Source organism: Neopelma chrysocephalum, unplaced genomic scaffold (assembly GCF_003984885.1).
Source record: "Neopelma chrysocephalum unplaced genomic scaffold, ASM398488v2 Primary Assembly neopelma1_335, whole genome shotgun sequence".
In the NCBI taxonomy this organism is placed as follows: domain Eukaryota; kingdom Metazoa; phylum Chordata; class Aves; order Passeriformes; family Pipridae; genus Neopelma; species Neopelma chrysocephalum.
The window spans coordinates 525,567-545,731 of NW_020897998.1; the positions used below are offsets into that span (position 1 = coordinate 525,567).

At 46.7% G+C, this 20,165-nt stretch overlaps 1 protein-coding gene across 10 annotated transcripts in view; it reads left to right on the forward strand.

Annotated features, from left to right (window-relative positions):
* The window catches only part of AGAP1 (ArfGAP with GTPase domain, ankyrin repeat and PH domain 1), a 301,541-nt gene that overhangs the window by 255,656 nt on the left and 25,720 nt on the right, over positions 1-20,165 (forward strand). For all 10 annotated transcript variants that reach the window (XM_027705461.1, XM_027705463.1, XM_027705467.1 and 7 more), the window contains 3 exons: positions 5,271-5,425; positions 6,857-6,947; positions 12,389-12,611. In XM_027705461.1, the coding sequence (XP_027561262.1) occupies positions 5,271-5,425; positions 6,857-6,947; positions 12,389-12,611 (469 nt within the window). The remainder of the gene's footprint in view (positions 1-5,270; positions 5,426-6,856; positions 6,948-12,388; positions 12,612-20,165) is intronic.

Below are 20,165 nucleotides of genomic sequence, written 5' to 3' on the forward strand. Positions count from 1 at the left end.
ATTGTCCTGATAGGGTTGATTTTCAGAACTAATTAGATTTAGACACTGGGTTTGGAAAGGGGAGAGAAGTATTAGCATAGCCATGCCCAGTGGGACATGGCACAAATATTTCCTTAATTGAGGCTGCTAATAAACATACATCTGCCAAGTTAGGGGGTGATTTACACCGGGTGGCAAAAGGTGAGGAGAGCTGACGTTCTACAGGATGTAAATAACACAAACTGTGTGTTGTAAACATCTCCCAGGGCGTGGCAGGGCACCTCAGCAGCTCCTGCTTTGCCACCCTTTTGCAAGGGTGGAGGGTTATGAGGGTGGTGCTTGAGCAGAAGAGATTTTTGCGAGAGGGAGGAGGGAGTGATGAAAAGGGAGCTGAACTGGGTCTGGGTGTTACTGGAGGCAGACGTGAGTAGATTCCAGCTGGAACCTCAGCCCTTGAAGGGGCTTCAGGGGCATTTGAAGTGCACCACTGAGCATCTCTTGGTGCTGCACTTGTTGTTTCTGGGAAGTGTTTGCTGCGGGAGTGGCATCGCCCGCCGCACGTGCGTGGTGAGTTACTATTGAGCAGCACCAGCACCCTCTGATGACAACCACCTTGGGCAAAGTCTGGGTGGCTTGGAAGCCAGAACATTCATTTATTTATTTATTTTTATTTCTGATTCTGGCAAAATGTTGCCAAATGCCTATGAGAAACCCCCTAAGCCTGGCGAGTCCCTGATTTATATTCATGGAAATGGTTGGAGTTGATGATCTTGGAGGTCTTTTCCAGCCTGGACGGTGCTATCGTTTTATGATCCTATGAAAAATAGGAATATTTTTTTGTTTAAAAGCTGACTTTTGGGATGGGTGTAATGGATGTACTTTCTCACTGTGCAGTGCCTGGCAGAGAAGAGCCCTTGCCTTCTGCTGACTTTTGGTGCTGAAAGGTTGGACCAGCTGATCCTTGAGGTCCCTTCTGACCTGATACTCGATGATCTTGTGACTTTGAACTGTGCTTGTTCAAACACTGGTGCAAGGTGTCCGTGGCTATTTATACAGTTCTTCATATTGAGAATAAAATAGGTTGGAAGTGGAAATTGATACCAAACTGATTCCTGCACGTTCTTTAGAACAGCTCTTGCCAGGTACCAAGAGGCATCACTGCTCCTGGACACGTGTTTTCCCTACATTTGCACCGACTTAATTGAGTTCTCTGGAACAAGTTACAGACTAATTGTATCCTGTGGTAATTTTCAGTGTAGTTTTCTAAATCTGATCTCTGTCACACCACAAACACAGGCAGTGGGGCTGTGCCTAAATGTTTGTTTTCTCTTGCACAGTCCTTTGCTTCTCAGAAATTGTGTCTCTGGTTCTCCAGAAGTGGGTGGGCTGTGGCAATGTCTGGCTTTTGGCAGAGCAAAATAAATGTGAACTCGGGTTAAATGCAGTAACTTGACTATGGAAGGATGATGGTGAAAAGAGCTGGGTTGGAAGGGACCTCAAAGCTCATCTAGTCCCACCCCTGCCATGCCAGGGACACCTTCCACCAGCCCAGGTTGCTCCAAGCCCCGTCCAACCTGGCCTTGGACACTTCCAGGGATGGGGCAGCCACAGCTTCTCTGGGCAGCCTGTGCCAGGGCCTCCCCACCCTTTTGTGCAGCATCAGCAGTGGTATTGTGTAACTTTTTGGAAGTGCTGTGGTGGCTCTGGTGGTCTGGAGGTTTTCCTAAAATTCATGGAGTGCACTCCCACTTCCACTAACAGAAAAAAAATCCCTTATGCTTTAGGTTCTGTGTCATCACAGTCTCAGGGTTTTGGCTCATTTCCCATCCCAGCCACCCCTCCCACTCTAAAAAAAAGGCAAAACAAACAACAACAACAACATTTTAGATATCTCCTGTTGGTAATAACTTCCAAATGGAAGTCAGTGGCAGCTGGTTCTTCGCACTTTAACCCTTCCTCTGCTGCCCTCACAGGAAATAATTGATGACTGATTGGCCCATTAACCTTTTTTTTTAAAAAAAAAAAAGTTTGACAGCCTGAACTTGTGTAATGAGGAGGGATTCCTGGTGAAATCAGGCTGATGGCTGAGTTGCTTGCCCCTGAGGATGCAGAATTAGCCCCGTGGGACCTCGTCTGCATAGAAACTGGACACAATTAGTGTAATATCCGGTGTTATTAATGTAGTTTGGAGTAATTGGGCAGGTTGATTTCGACAGGTTGATGGTGCTAAAATACTATTATAGTGGACCTTTCCATGAATAACTGTTAAACATGGAAAACTGTTTAATAAAATTTTGTGATTGGGCTCACAGGGATTTAAATAGCACAACCTATAATTTGACTGAAGAGTAAAACTGAACAATTTCATCCTGCTGCCTGGACTCTCCTGTTCCCGTGTGCAGTGGTTAAGGATGTACAGGTTTGCTCCCTGTCTTTTGTAGGTGTTGCCTGGGGGTGACATGGAGCAGGCACTGCTGCTTTGTTTCACAGTGGAGCTTAGGAACAACAAATTGGTGTGTTTAAGCAGGGAGGGTGTAGGGAAGGTGTATTCAACTGGCACAGCTTTTTAGGGATTGATTAACACAGCACCACCCTATTCACCACTGAACCATGTCCCCAAGTGCCACACTCAGTGCCTTTCAAACACCTGCAGGGGTGGGGACTCCACCACCACCACACTTTTCAGCAAGAAATTCCTCCTGATGTCCCACCTGAGCCTCCCCTGGCACAGCCTGAGGCCGTTCCCTCTCCTCCTGTCCCTTGTTCCCTGGGAGCAGAGCCCGACCCCCCCCGGCTCCCCCCTCCTGTCAGGGGGTTGCAGAGCCAGAAGGTCCCCCCTGAGCCTCCTTTTCTCCAGGCTGAGCCCCCCCAGCTCCCTCAGCTGCTCCTGCTGCTCCAGCCCCTTCCCAGCTCCCTTCCCTTCCCTGGACATGCTCCAGGAGCAGTATCTCACCTGGACAGACCAGCTTCCTGTGTGTGATCACCATTATTCAGTGGGAGATCAGAGGATTCAGTGATGCTGCAGCTTGGCTGTGCATCACTCCTTCAAGGTTTGGAATCCTAAAGCTGGGAAGTGGCCTCAAAAGCGGGATGGGTTGGTGCAGGAGTGGTGCAGAGACACTCCAATGTACACCATGGATGCTGCTGAGTGTTAGTTATATACCCTGTATTCAAGTTGTTGCTCTTTGGGAGGTCAGCCTTGCCAGTGCACTGGAGAAGTCCCTCTCATTGTCCTCTTCTGGGTCTCTGCATCCCTACAGAGTCTTGTACCTGCATAAAAAGGAGGAAGTGTGGGGAATTTTTACCTAGAGGTGGCAAAATGACCATTTTGTCTAGCAGGCAGCTCCTGCAGCTTGTACCAGACCTTTGGCTTACAGGGGAGTGATGTGGTGGGTGATCAGGTGTAGAAGAGCTTAACTGTGTGATCCTCCAGGAGACAGAGCACAGGACCAAGCAGAATTCCATTTATTGTGCAGGTGGTTCCTCTTACATCTTCCTGAGGAACAGGAGAGCTCTGTTTGATAAATGAGGCTTTTCCCATGATTTATTCGTAACATTTTGGGTAATGATTCTACCTGTTTGTTTGTAACACAGTGTTGCTAAAATAGAAAAGCAGTTGTAGCTGTACAGCTGGATCATTCCTGTTTGGCCCAAGGGAACAACATGGAGCTGTGTCAGGGGGGATTTAGGCTGGATCTCAGGGAAAGGTTCTTCCCCCAGAGGGTGGTTGGCACTGCCCAGGCTCCCCAGGGTTTGGTCACAGCCCCAAGGCTGCCAGAGCTCCAGGAGGGTTTGGAAAACACCCTCAGGGACAGGGTGGGATTGTTGGGGTGTCCTGGGCAGGGCCAGGAGTTGGACCTTGTGGGTCCCTTTCAGCTCAAGATATTCTGGGATTCTATGATTTCTTTTCCCACTTATTCCACACGCTATGTTCCCAGTAAAACTGCTGCTTCAGGTGCTCTCCTGCACCTGAAAATAAGCTTCAACCCCGTGTTTATTCCCACCTCAAGGTGCAAAGTAACCTTCTGCTGCCATGGAGTTTATCCAAGCAAACCCCACAGGTTGGGGAGATGACTGGCAGTGGCAGCAGTGCTGCCTTTGGAGCTTGTGCTGGGTTTGTCCCTTGTCTGTGCCTGCCTGGGGATGAGGAGGGAACAGGGTAGTTCGTGTCTCTGAATGTATAATAAGTCATTACCAGACAAAATGCTCTTTCCAAAGCTCGTTATGGCTGATGTTCACCAGAGTTTTGTGCTCTATTATTCTCTTCTTTCATGCTTCACGCGAGCCCTTCCCAATTCCACTTGCTCTGTTTTCAGCTTCCTTGATTTTTTAATTTGCCGTTGGTGTCCCATGTGTAGGTAGGGTGTGTGTCCATTTATTTCAGTTCTGCTGGTATTTTCTTGTGCTGCTCCTCTGGCCTGAATACTTGTCCTTATCCTGCAGTAGCCCTAAGGATATTTCTCTGACCCTCTCTGCTGGCTGCTCAGATCATTTTCTCATCTCCCATATCGAACGTGAATGTTGAATAGGTTGAACTGATTTTAATCCTGTATTATATCCCAGTGATTATTATTATTATTATTATTATTATTATTATTATTATTATCCCAGTATTTATGCTGTGGGGAGAAAATGTACACATCTCTTTAATATATCTGTGCATGTAAAAACTGCTTGAAAGAAGAGGGTAAATTGTTAAATTTTCTGTATTGTCAGCTCTTTATAGTCCATTCATCTTTTATTTTGTGGCACACTTTGATTTTTACATTATGTAGCTCTTAGCACCTCAGGTTTAAATCTAAATAGTACTTGTTGGCCACTTAATGTTAGAGAAAGGTACAAACTTCACACCAAACTCACAAACACACCCAGGAAATGAGTATTTTCCCAAAGCAGGGCTTTATCTACATAACATTTGGAGGGGAAAAGCAGCAGATCCACACGTTGTTTCCTGGTGCCTTGTGCAGGGACCTTAAAGCCCATCTTGTTCCACCCCCTGCCATGGGCAGGGACACCTTCCACCAGCCCAGGTTGCTCCAAGCCCTGTCCAACCTGGCCTTGGACACTTCCAGGGATCCAGGGGCAGCCACAGCTTCTCTGGGCAACCTGTGCCAGAGCCTCCCCACCCTCCCAGGGAAGAATTTCTTCCCAATATCCCACCTAACCCTGCCCTCTTTCAGCTTAAAGCTGTTACGTTATATTGCAGTAATTCTCATCAGCCAAGATTGTTTAAGCTAATTGTCAATATCCTTAACTCAATCTCTTCTTCCTGTTGTGATTTTTTTGTTCAGAACAAGAGGAAAACTTCGAGTTTATCATCGTCTCTCTCACCGGCCAGACTTGGCACTTCGAAGCCACCACGTATGAGGAGAGGGACGCCTGGGTCCAAGCCATAGAGAGTCAGATCTTGGCCAGTTTGCAGTCGTGTGAGAGCAGCAAGAACAAGGTATGGTGCACAGAGTAACACTGAGAATAACTGAGGCATTGGGTGATCATTCAGATGAAAGCAAAATCAGGAATTTTAAACCTGTACTCCTGGAGGAACGCGTGTGTTACACCCACAGCAGAGCTGGGGCTTTCTGGGGCAAACATGGCCTAAGAGGAGCAGGTTTCCACCTTGAAATGCTTTTGTATGATGGCAGGAGGGATTTGTTCTCCTTTCCTGGCAAAATAAATGTTTGAAATCTGAGACATCTTCAGCCAGTGCTCGTGTTTGGGAGAACATCTTAAGTCAATGTGTCTGCAAATGCTTCACAGTTAGAGTGCAAGGTGCTGAGTGGTGGTTGAGGGAGAGAAATGGGCAATAACTGTTCAGACCTGTAGATGCTTTAATATTACCCACCTAACAGTTGTCTTTCATGATTTTATATTGCAAGGAGGAGACTCATATTTTGAATTTAATGCCTGCTTTCCTTGCCCTGAGGTACCAGAGTAGATCAAACACCACTCGTTACCATCACCACAATATAATTTACTTCCCATTTTCTTCTAAAAAGTGTATTTATTTCCAATATGCGTTACTGAGGTGGAGGAAAATCACAGTGTACATGTTTTCTTGCTTTTTGTGGATTCACACATTCTGATGTGTGTTAGGGGAGCACAGAACAGGAAGTTTGCACCTTAGCACATACACAGAAATATTGATACAAAAGAGGATAAAGAGTGGCTGGTAAGTGGCTCAGAGAGGTTCTCAAAACATGTCAGAAGAACTGGCTGGAACAGCAAAGGGAGGTTTAGGAGGTATCTCCACCTGCAAGACCTGGTCCTTGTCCTGCTTGAATCACTTTTGTCTCCAAGAGTCCAGCCCTTGGTGCAGGTCACAGTTGGCTTCTCAGAGAGCCCTGCAGACACTTCAGCTGGGTGGAGCTGAACTGCTGAGCAGCTGTGTGCTGTGACAGCCTCCCCAGGTCCAGGTGGAGGTCACGGGCAGGTCATCATGGAGAGAATTCAAATGGGAGCCACGGGATGAAATCTTGACCTTTTCATGATAAAAAGGTTTCAGCTGCTTTTGCAAACCACCCCTTAGTCTTCATTAGCAAAAGCATGCACATCAATAAAAGCAATTGATCTCAGGAAATACTGTTCTTATTTGTCTCCAGAAGCAGACCTGCCCTGTGACTGCTGTTCTTGGGGAGGGGGCTCATTCCACGCTCCATTTCCCTCTGTGCTGTGTCCCCACTTGTTAGAATCCAGGCTGGAGCCCCCACAAGTCTTGGAGGTGCCAAAAGATCACTGTTTCCTGAGAGGCAAATCCAAGACTTGAGGTTTCTTGCTCCCATTCCTGGCCCTTGCTGTGCCCTGTGGGTTTGCTGGCCCTGTCTCTCCTCCCTGTGCTGGGTCCTGCCGTGCTGCTGATCCCTTTCCTTCCCTCCCACAGTCCCGCCTGACCAGCCAGAACGAGGCCATGGCCCTGCAGTCCATCAGGAACATCAGAGGCAATTCCCACTGCGTGGACTGTGAAGCACAGAGTGAGTACAGCCACTGACCTGAGCAAACCGACCTCTTTTCCTTGACCAAGACTCTCCTTGGCCCAGACTCGTGTGAACACCCACCAGAGGCTTTGTCTTTTCCTATGTTACATCCCAGATGCTGTTTGCACGTTCCTTCTTCATTGTGGACTTTGCTTAATCAGACTTATTTGGTGTTAATTTATACCTAATATATGCTGCATCAGATGCATCCTAATTTTTTCCCCTTGTTGTTTCACGTGCCACTTTCAATGTCAGCATTTCTGTACTTTCCTTTGAGGGTAAGGAAAAAAGTTTGCTTTTTGACATCAGTTACTTCCATTTTCCTCCTCTGAGGGCACATGTGCCATGGTAATATTTTCAAAGAGGCAGAGCTTGATTGGTCTTTCTTTGGTTTGGTTTTTAGGGTTACTTGTCAGAAGAAACCAAAGTCATTGCTCATTATATCTGGATACTAGAAAACTGATTTGAGATTATTTTTTTCTTCCCCTTTGTGTTTCTTTCTCTTTTTTTTTATTTTCTAAAACATATACTTAGTGTTCAGAAGAGTGTTCTTGAGAATACTTTGAGCTGTGGTTCACCTCACTAACCCTGGCTCAGGTCATTATTCTGGTGCTCTTTAGTTCCAGGGGTTTGCAACAAAGCCACAAAAAGGAAGTTCTCTTGCTCTAAAGCAATTAGTTGTGGGAGCTGAAGGATTGAGAACTTGTGCATTTTTATTTCTTTGATATTTGGAAGTGAGAACTTTTCTTGCGATTTTTGCACATGTTTAAAATGGAAAAATATTCATTTATTTGAGTATATATATATATGTGTGTGTATTTTATTAAGATTTGCTGTTTAGGGTTTTGCCTACTGGTCTAAGCCATTCTAAGACATCCCAGTTTAAAATGGACATTCATATACCAGTGCAAGTGCTTTTGCACAGTTTGGTCTTTGTGTTGCACTCCAGGGTGACCCAGCACATGATAAACAATGTTGGTTTGGCTGGTATTTAACACCCCCAGCCCAAAGCCACTCTTATTTATCAGTGTTCTTTCACACAGGTCTGGTGGTCATTGAGATTTCCCCCAGGGCTTTTCTGTAGTGCAGGTAGAAGGCAGGTGAGGTGGTGGAGGAGAGGGATGGAGACTGTGAGTGACCCACATGTATATTTAGCTCATTTGAAATACTCCCTGCTGCCTGTGAGCAGAGCACGGGGGGAGTGGAGCTCATTCCTGCTCCAGCCTGGCTGTGGGTGGCATTTTCCTAGACCCTACTAACTGGATATATAATATTTTATATTTATATATTTTATAAATATATATGTTTCTAATATAAATAGGTTGTAAATAATATTTCTGATAATTTTATATTGACTATATATTTATATTTTATAGATATATACATATGGGGGTTATAATTTATATATCAAACGTGCAATCCCTTCACTGCAGACAACTTCCCACACCCACACACATCCTCCTGATGCATCTGAGACCCATCTCAGCTCTACCCAGAATCCAGCTATCCCCAGTCAGGCACATATCCCAGGATTTATGCAGCCAGGCTGGCTGTTTAATCAGGAAAATGACTGTGCAAGGAAGCAGCACTGTTTTTTTTTCATTTTTCTGTTTGTCCCCCTTGCAGCCAGGTTGGGTCTCAGCCAGGCTCTCCGTGGGTCAGGCTGCCCACCCTGCCTGGTGCCAGCAGCAGGGACGTGCCAGGAACACGTTGTAGGGGGAGGGCAGGGTGGCACGGCCCCTTTTGGCAGTGCTCTGTGGTGCAGCCTTTGAAGGGGGATGACTTTGGAATCTTAACTGGAACTGTTTGTATTCTTAGAGGTGATTTACACCCTCGTCTTGCCACTTGACCTTCCTGATTTTAAGACCGCGGTCGATCCTTTGGAAAAATGTGAGATATTTCCAAAGCAATGTATTTTAAAATGTAAACACACACACACAGAGGAGGTGAACCTCAGCCTGCTGCTTTTTTTGCAGGGCTTTGCTTTATTCCCTTTTCTCCCTTGCTGCCCTGCCTGGCAGGTCCTCACCCCCAAAAGCCCCAGCTCTCCCATGGAACACTTACACAGTTTGCATCTCCACAGAGCCAGATGTTTGGGAGCAAAGGAATATGAGATGTTGCCATCTCTCAGCTCTGTTCAAGAGCCATCAATCTTCCACTTCAGAATTCTCATTCTTCCTCTTTCTACAGCTCTTTGCCTTTTTAGCACTTTGTGCAGCACTTTGTTTCCCTGGGGAATTTCTGCCTTGTTGGATGTTATTCCAGCAGCAGCTTTGTGCTGCCAGCATCCCAACCCTTTGGCAGCTTCCAGCTAAAGTTAGTCAAAGTTCTTATTTCTAACATTCCCATCCTAGAGCAAGAGGTGAGGCTCAGGGCTCTTTAGGTGCTGCAGTTTTTGCCCAAGGTCCAGTTTCATATTTCAGAAGGAAACTGGTGGTGCCTTTTCCCAGAGCACTCTCTCTGTCTAGAGAAGCCACTGAAGGGAATTAAATTGCTTAGGCAAACCCAGCTAAATTTTCTGGATTTTGGCTCTTCCAGTCTTACACAGGTGAGAGGATAAATATGAGCCACTCTTTCGAGGTGCCTGGAAAACATGGAACATCAGGTCTTTGCTGCTGCAGAGGAAAATAGGGAGGGCTTAAAAACAGAGTCTCATCGTGAGTTTTCCAGCCCAGGAATCTCATCGCTTACTCTGGGGTATTTTGTATTTGAGAGCCAAACCCCAAAGTAACAATCTGGACAATCCTGTCCTACCCATCACAAGATACAGTTTTATGTGCAGAATAGGAAAAAACCCAAACCTCTCAAGGAATAGGAAAGTTACAGACTTTTCTCTCTCTGATGTGACTTGAGATGCCTTCACCCCTGCTGCTGCTTTCCCTGCTCCTCCCTTCAGGGATTCCCTCTGCTCAGCCCATCTGACACCTGCTGAACTCAGATTTAGCATGGCAAAGCCTTTCACCAGCCTCCTGGGATCCAGAGGGATGAAGGAGACAGTGGGAGGGGTCATTCTCCCAAAAGAGCTTTCGCCTGCAAATGATCCATGTGATTGAGGTGCAAGGCACAGTGGGGAGGAGGCTTTTAGGGAAGGAGAGAGCCAAACATCTTGGAGAATATGGACAGCTGAATGTTGTTGTCTGGACATATTCAGTGGTGCTAAAACCCTCATATTTTGATGGACAAATTGTAAATAAGTAAAAGAGGGGAAAGTAGCTTTATAGCAGGTCTGGCTGCACTGAGGGGGCTTTTTCTTCCTTGTACCATCAAACCTGGATGTCCATCCTAGAGCAGAGCCTGCCCTGTGCTTGTAGGTATTGTGAGCATCCTCCAGTTCAGAGTTACTCTTGGCATCAGCAGGAAAAGGGAGCTGGTTTTGTGTCATCTTCTTAAAAGAAAAAAACCCATGTTGAATAGTTGGAGCTTGTTAACCATGTGTGGTTTCTTTGGTATGAATTGGTGAGAACAGTTTCACTTCTGTAACGAGTTCAACCCTTGCCTTTCCCCATTTGCCACCTTCCCACTCAGCTGTGTGTTGTCAGATTGTTGAAATTTAAAACAGTGTCTGGGCAACATTTCTTGGTTATAGCTTTGGGGACTCCTTCAGTGCTGCCAGCTGGGAGGACCCTTCCAACCCAAACCATTCTGTGATGCCCTGAAGTAGGTGAATATTTAAAGAATTTATTCAGTACAAAATACACTGGATATGCTTCAAGCTGACAGGTATTTGGGAGTGAGGTCAGGTCCTTAACATCAGTTCTGTCAGAATAATTGGAATAATATAAACCAGTATTTTATTCTCTTGCTTCATTCTGAGTTCATGCCTCTTAGAGCTCATTGCACTTCTGATTTTTGTGAGGATAACCCTGACCCTTGTAGGTCAGGGATTTCATTCTGAGTCACAGGTTGCAAATTTTAAATTATTATCTGCAGTGTTTAAGTTTAGACCAACAAATGGCTGTTTTTTCAGATTGTTTCCCCCACTGGCAAAACGACACTGGAGGTGATCTGAAGAATTATGCAGGAAAGGACTTTGTCCTGGTTGTCACACCAAAAGCTTAGAAAGCATGGCAGGAGTTCAGTCTCACCTTATTTTTTGGAGATGTGGAATGCTGTATATGTATAATACAGATGTTATATTATCTATAGTATAAGACTTGTTATGGACAGAAACTTTAAAACAAAAGATGTGTTTTTCTGCTCAAGTGGAATAAGATGGGGGATTTTTCTTGTTGGGGATGTTTTTGGATTTCTGTGGGCTGGCTGAAAAATGTCAATCAATGAATCAAAGTCCCACAGTGAAATGTGGGACTTTTCAATTAAAATTACCTGCTTTCCCTTTCTGTTTATTGTCCAAATATGACATGGCAAAGAACTACAAAACGTTTTGTTTCCATGTATTTTGGCTGCCAAAAATAACTTTTCAATTTTGGGTTGCACAAAGTTAAAATGAGTCTTTGGATTAAATATTCCTGGAAGGAAGGTAATGCTGGAAATTCATTTTCTATCAGCTCTAAATTTTATTTAGATAGGAATAAGAATTACCTACCCTCTTAGTTAATTACCATTTTCCTGCTTGGCATTTGGGGTAGTCCTTTGGGATGCACAGGCATGAAGAGAAGGTCTGACAGCAGGGGAGAGGAAACAACAACAAACATTCCTCTCGTGTGTCTTCAGTTGCATTTGTGAAAGTGAGTGTTTGTTGGAGAGAGGGTGATTCCTACAAATCAGGATTAAAATCACACAGGGCAGTGGCAAAAGAGTTGAACCGTGCTGGGAAATGGAATTTCCCATCTTGCCTCAGGTTTGTCCCAGCCCTAATGTTTGTGGGGTTATTCTAGGTGGGTGGAACCCTTCTGGGACTGTTCCATGTGTCCCATTTCCATCTTGGTGCTGATCTTGGAGATGGAAACACCCCCAGAGTCTGTCAGGGGTAAGAGCCACATGTGGCTGATGATCCAGGTGGGTGTTGAGGCAGTCGATGTGATTGGCAAGAGAGAATTTTGTTGTTGTTGTTTCTTATTTATTTTTTCTGTTGAGATTTTTGTTCTTTGGGGTTTTTTTCTCCTTTTCCCTTTGTAATTGGCTCTGAGCAGCTCGGGATCCCCAGGGAGGGCCTTTCTCCACTGCTTCACCACCCGCTGCCCGTCACTGCAGTTATATTTTCTTTGTTTCTCCTTTTCTCTCTAATTCATAGTTTTTCTTTTGACTTGAGGTGGAGTGATACATCTTTTGAGATATCCCACTTTCTGGTTTTTTTAATCCTTGAGGGTTTCTCAGAAGGGTTGGGATCTCCACTGGGGTCTCCACTGACCCCAGCCCTCCCAGCTGCGCTTTCGGACGAGACACCCCTGGAGCCAAGCTCTTTATCCACAAGCAGGGACTGCCGGGTTCTGTTGGGTGTCTCACTGTCCTGATTGCTCGTGTCCCTCCTCCTGCAGACCCTGACTGGGCCAGCCTGAACCTGGGAGCCCTCATCTGCATCGAATGCTCAGGGATCCACCGCAACCTCGGCACGCACCTGTCGCGGGTGCGCTCCCTGGACCTGGACGACTGGCCCATCGAGCTCATCAAGGTGATGTCGGCCATCGGCAACGAGCTGGCCAACAGTGTGTGGGAGGAGAACAGCCAAGGCCACATGAAGCCCTCCTCAGACTCCTCCAGGTGGGTTTGCTGCGGCGGGCAGGGAGGGTGGGGGGTGTGATGCTGCTGGTTTTTAAACTCTCCCTCGCCGTGTGCCTCGTACAAATCACGAGTTATATCTTTGCTGAGTGCCCAGGAAGAGCAGGTGCCCAAGTGGGGGTGTCAGAAGTCGAGTGACCCCGTTACTTTTTCCCCTCTTGTGAAGGTTTCCTCAGCAGCTGGGTGATGTTTTTGTTCAGTGACTGAACGACAAAGCAGTGGGAGATGGAAACCTCCCGCCTGCTTCTTCCTCAGCCTAAATTACCCTGGCCTGTGTTTCTTTGTCTCGCTTGGCCACAAAGTTCCTGGCTCTTGGACTATCACTTTGTGATTAATAATCTGCCTTCAGAAGTTCAGGCTCACTCAGGAGTTCATAGCTGGCTGTCAGGTCTCTGGGTTCTCCTCAGGAGTGTTCAAAGTCCTGCTCTCTATGGACTTGATTACTACTTTTTATGTGATATATGTGAAACCATGAGCTGGTGGGGGGGTTGTTTCCTGTGAGAACAGCATTTTACCTACATCCCATAGCTCCACAGAGTGAAAATCTGTCCGTGATCCATTGTCCTACCAAAACCTAAAGGTTTTTGTGCTTAATTTATCTGCTCAGTGTCAAAGAAAGATGTTTTGGAAGTGCTTTGGTGGTTTTAGTAGATTTGAGGTGGCTGGCTGTAACATACTGGCTGCGGGGAAGCAGTGGCAGGGGTTCAGGCAGGACACAGACCTGCTGGGCCAGGCTTTGGGGTTGGCTTCAGAAGGCTGTGACGGGGTCTGAGCTCTGGGGGAGCTCCATCCCAGGATGGAGGTTCAGCTCTCAGCGTTGCCTCCTGCACACGGGAGAGCCCGGCGGGAATTCTGTCTTGGCTTTGTCCATGTGCATCCCAGGATCCTGCTTTTTCCAGGTGAACCTGGGCCATCTCCCCTGGTGCAGGAGTAGGTTTGTGCTGTTGTGTGTGATCAAGTCAACTGTTTCTTGTTGCATTATTTCGTTAGCCCTGAAAAATGAATTTGTGGTGCCACCTTTGGTTCATCTTCGAGAATGAAGCCACTGCATTAATCAGGCTACTTAGATGAATCACTGCATATAGAAGTGCTCAGGGAGACCTGAGGAGAGGGTTTGTTCAGGCATAAAGGGGATTCCTGCTGTAGGTGTGTGTTTTATTAGACAGGTAACATAATGATTTCATCAGGTACAGTGTAATCCAGAGTTCTCATATTCTTGCATCTGACAAATACATGTTGCTCCTTACTATTGAGAGGAGCTGGAGAGATGCCTCAGTTCTAAATACTTGCAAGGAAAAGGCTTACACTCAATTAGTATTTTATCCAAAAAAAGAAAACTTGCATTATTTTAGTAGTCATATAATAAACATCATGAAAAATCTAAAATCCGTGTGACTGTGATAAAAAGAGCACTGTCCATTTGAATTAAATAATTCATTTGGGATTGAGTTTTACTTATAGAAAATCAACTTTGTTCTCTTTGTATTTCATGCTCAGGGCTTATTTTAATTCTCCTGCTTTGTTTCTGTACATCTTCGTGGTTATATTCAGCTGCTTCTGATTGTCACCGACACCATTGCACTTTCTTTCCTGCACTGTAACATTTTGGGACAAAAAGATTCATTTTATAAATAGGAATTTCCAGCTCTGTGTTCAAGTGCACAGTTGTGTGATGGAAGAGGTGCTAGAAAAAGTAGAATTAAGATGATGTGAAAATTTTCCCACAAAGCAATTGTAATCTTGCTTTGCTGCTTCCATCCTTCTGCTGTTTGCAGCAGGGACTGAAATGAGATTTTTCACATAAATACCACAAAGCTCTGCTTTTTCCAAGTGTGTGCCTCCTTTTGTGCTTTGCTTTGGTCTCTGCCAGCATCACAATCCTTCTGTCTGAGCTGTGGCAAGAAAGTGAGTTCAAGTTGGTCAGGTAGAAGTTGTGTGTGCTGTTTTCTCAGTGCTGTTTGGAGTTTGGCACGAGGAATCCCGTGGGAAGCAGCTAAAATGGACCTGAAAGGAAGGTTAAACAACCCCTCTTTCTTTGTTGTTGGGGATTGAAGGGGAGAGAGGCAACTGAAACTGAGGGACTGGGGGAAGAGACAAGAAAGTAAGTGGGAAGAAATAATTTGGGGAGCTGAGATTTGGAGTTCCAGTGGAGAAGGGATACAGGGAGACCAAGGATGTTTGGAGAATAGGGAAAACGGAAGCGTTTAGCAAAACCCCTTCTGAGGGGGAAGAAAGCTGAGAGCTGGTGCTGGGGGGCTCCAAGAGAGCTGGGGAGGGACTTTGGACAAGGGCCTGGAGTGACAGCACACAGGGAATGGCTTCCCACTGCCAGAGGACAGGGTTAGATGGGATAATGGGAAGGAATTCTTGGCTGTGAGGGTGGGGAGGCCCTGGCACAGGTTGCCCAGAGAAGCTGTAGCTGCCCCAGCACTGGGAGTGTCCAAGGCCAGGTTGGACAGGGCTTGGAGCAACCTGGGCTAGTGGAAGGTGTCCCTGCCCATGGCAGGGGGTGGAATGAGATGAGGTCCCTTCCAACCCAAACCAGTCTGGAATTCTGTAAGCAGATCTCCGGGTCGTTCGGTGCCTCTGGATCAAAAGCAACCCCTTGGATGGCCTCAAGCATTGACCTGGGAGGTTTTGGGAGCACAGGTGTGGCGGGATCCCCAAGGAAGCCGTGTGGGATAAAGCAGTAGGACGAGGCAGAGGTTGGGCTGAGGGTGTTGGTGTGATCACAGGGAAGAAGGGGGAATAAACAGCAGAAAAAGTTGGTGAGGCAGCAGGAAACCTAAGCACGTGTGGATCCTGAGTATGAAAGGGAACGGGGACCAGCTGGCCCTGAGCAGGGGTGTCCGTGGGTCCATGACTAGGTCAGCTTTGGAAAGCTGGTAATTGGTTCCAGCAATTACCAGAGCCCCGAGAGCCGCCGCTCAAACTTCGGGAGCCCTGTGACAAATTGGAGCTGACTGCTGGTGCAGGAGTATCGACTTCCTATTTCCAAACAGGGGCATCATTAGTCAAGAAAAGCATCTTTTAATTACTCGCAGGAAGAAAAAAAGGAAAAGGGGAAAAAAAGGAAACAGATCTCTCGGTATGGATCGTGCAACAACCACCAGGTTTTTTTGTGAGTGTATCAATATTAAATTTACTGTCTGGGGGGGGGGGGGCGGGCAGGGTTTGCCTGCAGCCCCTCCCTCAGTAACGCAGGTTTAATTTGGAGTGAGAAGTCAAATTAGAGTGAATCAATGTTGCGACAATTAACTGGGGCCAGGGCTGAGATCAGGACTCTCCTCTAATTGCTGTTGATGCTGTTCAAGCACACTGTGCCAGCGGTGCTTTGCAGTGTCCCGGCGGGGCAGCTGCTCCGGGGAGCGTTGGAGGGGTGGGGAGGCCGACCTGGGGACTCTGTGCCATGTGTGACCTGGGCCTTCTGCACAGGGGTGTCAGTCTCCTACAGGTATTTGCCTTCCTTCTGGACACGCCTCGCAGGTTTTGCTTTCTCCCCATTGCTGTTCCTACCCACGTGGATTCTGTTTGCAGACTTGGTTGCCACCATCGACTTCCTGAGATGTTGTTGGCCTTTTCCAAAGGGGACAAGCTGCCACCATCCCCCTGCCCACTCCAGGAGACGATTATCTGCTCCCTCACCCTCTTCCTCTGAGCTCCCAGGGTCTCCATCTCTGTCTCACTGGGATGATGTGTCACCTCCACCACTGGAAGCTGCTGGGCGAGTGGAGGGAAGGCAAGGTCATGTCCAGGCACCAGCCCAGCCCCACTTCTTGTTTTCCTACTCAAGTGATGCCAGATATCTGCATTAGCTACCCTAAAGGGCTATCCTTAAGTGCAAACCTTAAAAGGCTCCACCATTTTGGTATCTTTTTAAGAATATTCATAAATAGGACAAACCTCCAGTTCCATTAAAACTGTATTTTTTAAGTGATGGGTGGCAGAAGCCCAGGCGTGGTTTTAAGCTCTGCTCTTCAGCTGGAGCATCTGCAGCAGTCGTGCTCGGGTTTGTTTGCACAGCAGTCGCCCTGTTTGTTCTGGGTACCGAAGGTGGTGAGAAAATCCAGTGCTGGCTGAGCAGTGTGGAGTTGGGAGCCAGCAGTGTCGGGAATTGCCTTTCACCTTACACTGTGAGATCCAGTTTGATCCCCCGCTCACTAATGAACTGAATTTAATGGTGTCGAGAAAACATTATGCAGCTCGACTGTATTTAGCTGAGTTTTACAGTCCTGCACTAAAGCCTGGCTTGCTGTTCCGAGGCTGAGCTGGGTTCTGGGGGATGACTGATGAAAAATATTAGACCATGTCTTCTGTGAAAAAAATTCACCCATACCGTCTTCTTTCACAAAAATAATTAATCCTTTATTATAGACAGTGCAAATAAAGGGCAAGCCCTGGGAAACAGAGTACTTGGGATCCCAGAATCGTGTCCTGGGTCCGGTAAGGATGCCCTGCTCAATCCCTCTCTCATCTCTGGCTCCTTTTGGAGCTGCTGTTATGGTCCTGTTGGTCTTGGATTCCTGGCATAAGGCGGCAGCATCACAAATGGGGCCTGGGGGAGCATCGGGACCTCTCTGCCCGCATTGTCAGCTCCGGTTCCTTGGCGGTTCTTGGCCTGATGAGGTCAGTGTTTTGTGCCTTTTCAATGCTCCTCCACGCTTGACACCTTTCCCGTTTCAGGGGTGGGGGAAGGGGGTTTTTAAAAATAAATTAAAAAAAAAAAAAAAAGGGGAAGATTTTATTGTGAAGGGCTGACCAGAACCCATCTGCAGTTGGGTGGCATCTGCTCCCCACATGTCACTTCCCTCATTAACAAGCAATTGAATTAATTAAATGCTACTCAGAACACGCATAACAAGCTACCGGCAGTGTCCAAATTAGCACTGATAATCAAGGATGATTTCCTTTATTATCCTGCTAAGTGGTGTGCAGGCTCTGATCTCCCTGTCTGCCCTCATCTATTTACATACCCCCAGCTTCTGCCTTTAGAAGCCGAGGTTATCTTACCTAGTTAATTTGCCACGATCACCAAGCATGGCGGATTGATATTCCTGCCTCTGCTGAAGCAAACCCCCTCCTTTCTCCCCCTTTTCCTTCCTCCCCAAGCCTGGTCCTTTGTATCTCAAGCTCACTGATAAATTAAAAGCCACCCCTGTGGTCTCTCAAGTGAGTAATAGAGGCAGAAATTTCATTTTGCAACTGGCTGATTTAATGATCCAAAGGGTAATTAATGGCCTGATTATCTTAATGTTAAATATGTCCGGCAGCAATTACTGTGACCTCCCGCTTGTCAAGGTCCAGGCTATGCTCTTCTTTCAATTAAGTTCTCTGGGGCTTAATGGTATGAATAAACTCCTCTGATTCTATCATTCCGGACTCTGAGATTTAAGCGAGCTGGGGGCTCGTTTGGAGTTTTAATCAGCCCGTCTTCTACTTGAGCGATCAGAGTTAACAATTATAACAAGGACAGTTTAACTTTCTTTCTTCCCCCCCTCCCCTTTCTACTTCTTTATTTTTTTTTTATTATTTTTTTTTTTGAGCGCTTGGAGGGGATTTTGTTGGCGGCCGCGGCAGCTTTGCTGGGCCAGTCTCTCCCTATATAAATTATCATGTGAATGCCGCTGTTTTTCCATTTGACAGGCTTAATTAATTGGCAGGAGCGCCCGAAAATGACAGTGCCACTAATTGCAACTCCAAGTGCATTTCTGTCATTGCAGCAGCCTGTCAGGGGCAGGGCCACGCCGGGGCTGTGGGGACGGAGCCCATCCCGGCTCTCACGTCTGGGCCGGGGACGTGATGGGATGTGATGGCCCAAGATGTGCCCCTGGGTTCTCCAGGCACGCACTCTGTGTGCAAGAGTGACATTTACTGCCAGGAGAGTTTAGACAGCTGGGCTTCTGCCGGCCCAGCAGCTGCTGGGGGACTTAAGGTTTGACTTAAAGGTTTGGCTTAAGGTGTTTCAGCAAGCCCCGTGAACATGGGAGGTTTTGGGAAGGAATTAATAAGAAGAATTAAAATAAAAATACAGCAACAAAGCTCAAGAGTTGTAACTCACTCCTGGTGTTTCTGGTGGCTGAACTCCGCCGAGCAGCACAGCTCCCAGTGAGCTGGAGTTCTATTAGCTCTGTTTTGGACAGCAGATATTTCATAAAGGTAATGAGGAAAATGTATAAATTATTAGTTACGGTGGTATTGCGTTTTCAAACACGGGCATAAATAAAAAGGCTGATTCATTGCTGCCAGTAAACTCAAAGCTCCCCCCTGTACAGCTGTAAAAGTGAACCAATTCCCACGTGCTGGATCGTGGGCTTCCAGATTGGAGTCACTGCATTGCTTTGCAATCAAATTAAAAAGATAAGAATAAAATTTGTCACTTACCAGTAGCTTCCAGGAAATGCATCTAATAGGAATGGCTGAGTGAGGCAAATGGAATGTCAGCTGGGGTGGCTGCTGGTCAGACTTTGCCCTTTGGAGGCCTGGGGAGCTCAGATGCAGCACTCCAGAGATGCAGGTTAGTGCACTGTGCTCTACTGTCCTTGTAGCTGCCTGGCAGAGCTTGTCATCCAGGAGCTGATCCGGGAAAGCACTGGTGCCTGTACAGGCATGGGAGATGCCTGGATGATTAAAAATCAAAACAAAACAACCACAACAACACAAACCCCTCGACCCGGGTTGTCCAAGTTAATGAGCGCTTTAGAGAAAATGCTCCCCGGTTCAACTGCACTTCCTTGTGTGCAAATCTGCCTTTGAGAAAAGCTCAAACACTTTTTAAACAGAAGCCTGGCTTGCAATAATTATTATAAACCTTGTTTTCCTCGTTGGTAGTGAAAGAGAAACCTGCAAAGGAAGTGTTTCTGTCTCCTTCAGCTGTGTATTAGAGCATTTGTGACAAGGCAGAGGTGTGAAAACCACAATATTGTTGTTCTTTTCAATCTAAATAGCATCAGAACCACTTTATGAAATCCTTGGAAGTGTCCAAGGCCAGGTTGGACAGGGCTTGGAGCAACCCAGGCTAGTGGAAGGTGTCACTGCCTGTGGCAGGGGGTAGAACAAGATGAGCTTTAGGGTCCTTCCAACCCAAACCATTCATGAGCAGTGGGCCAGAGGCAATGGCCAAACTTTGGGTACTGAAGCTGAATAAAAGGGAAGGGCCTTCAAGGAGCTTTACTTTCAAGCAAAAGGAAGAGAGAGGCAACAGTCCCTATTTTAGCAGTTTTTTGCCATTTTCATACAATTGCAGAGACATTTGGGTTTCTTCCCTGACGTGTCATTCCCAGGAGTTGTGGAAATCACTGACCCCTTGTTTTCAAAGGTATTTTTCAGTGTCAGTGGAAAAAAACGAGAAACCCCCTCTGGGCACACCCAGAAGGCTCAAGGAAAGATGCCCTTGGGTGTATTAACCTTCCAAATCAGAGCTGTTGGGGGACATCCTGCCCCTGGAGGTCTCTGCAGCAGGGCAGGGGATAGAGACTGAAATGCTTTACCTTGGAGGTACAGTCAGCTCCAGGTTCCTTTATTCAGCTGAGATTCTTC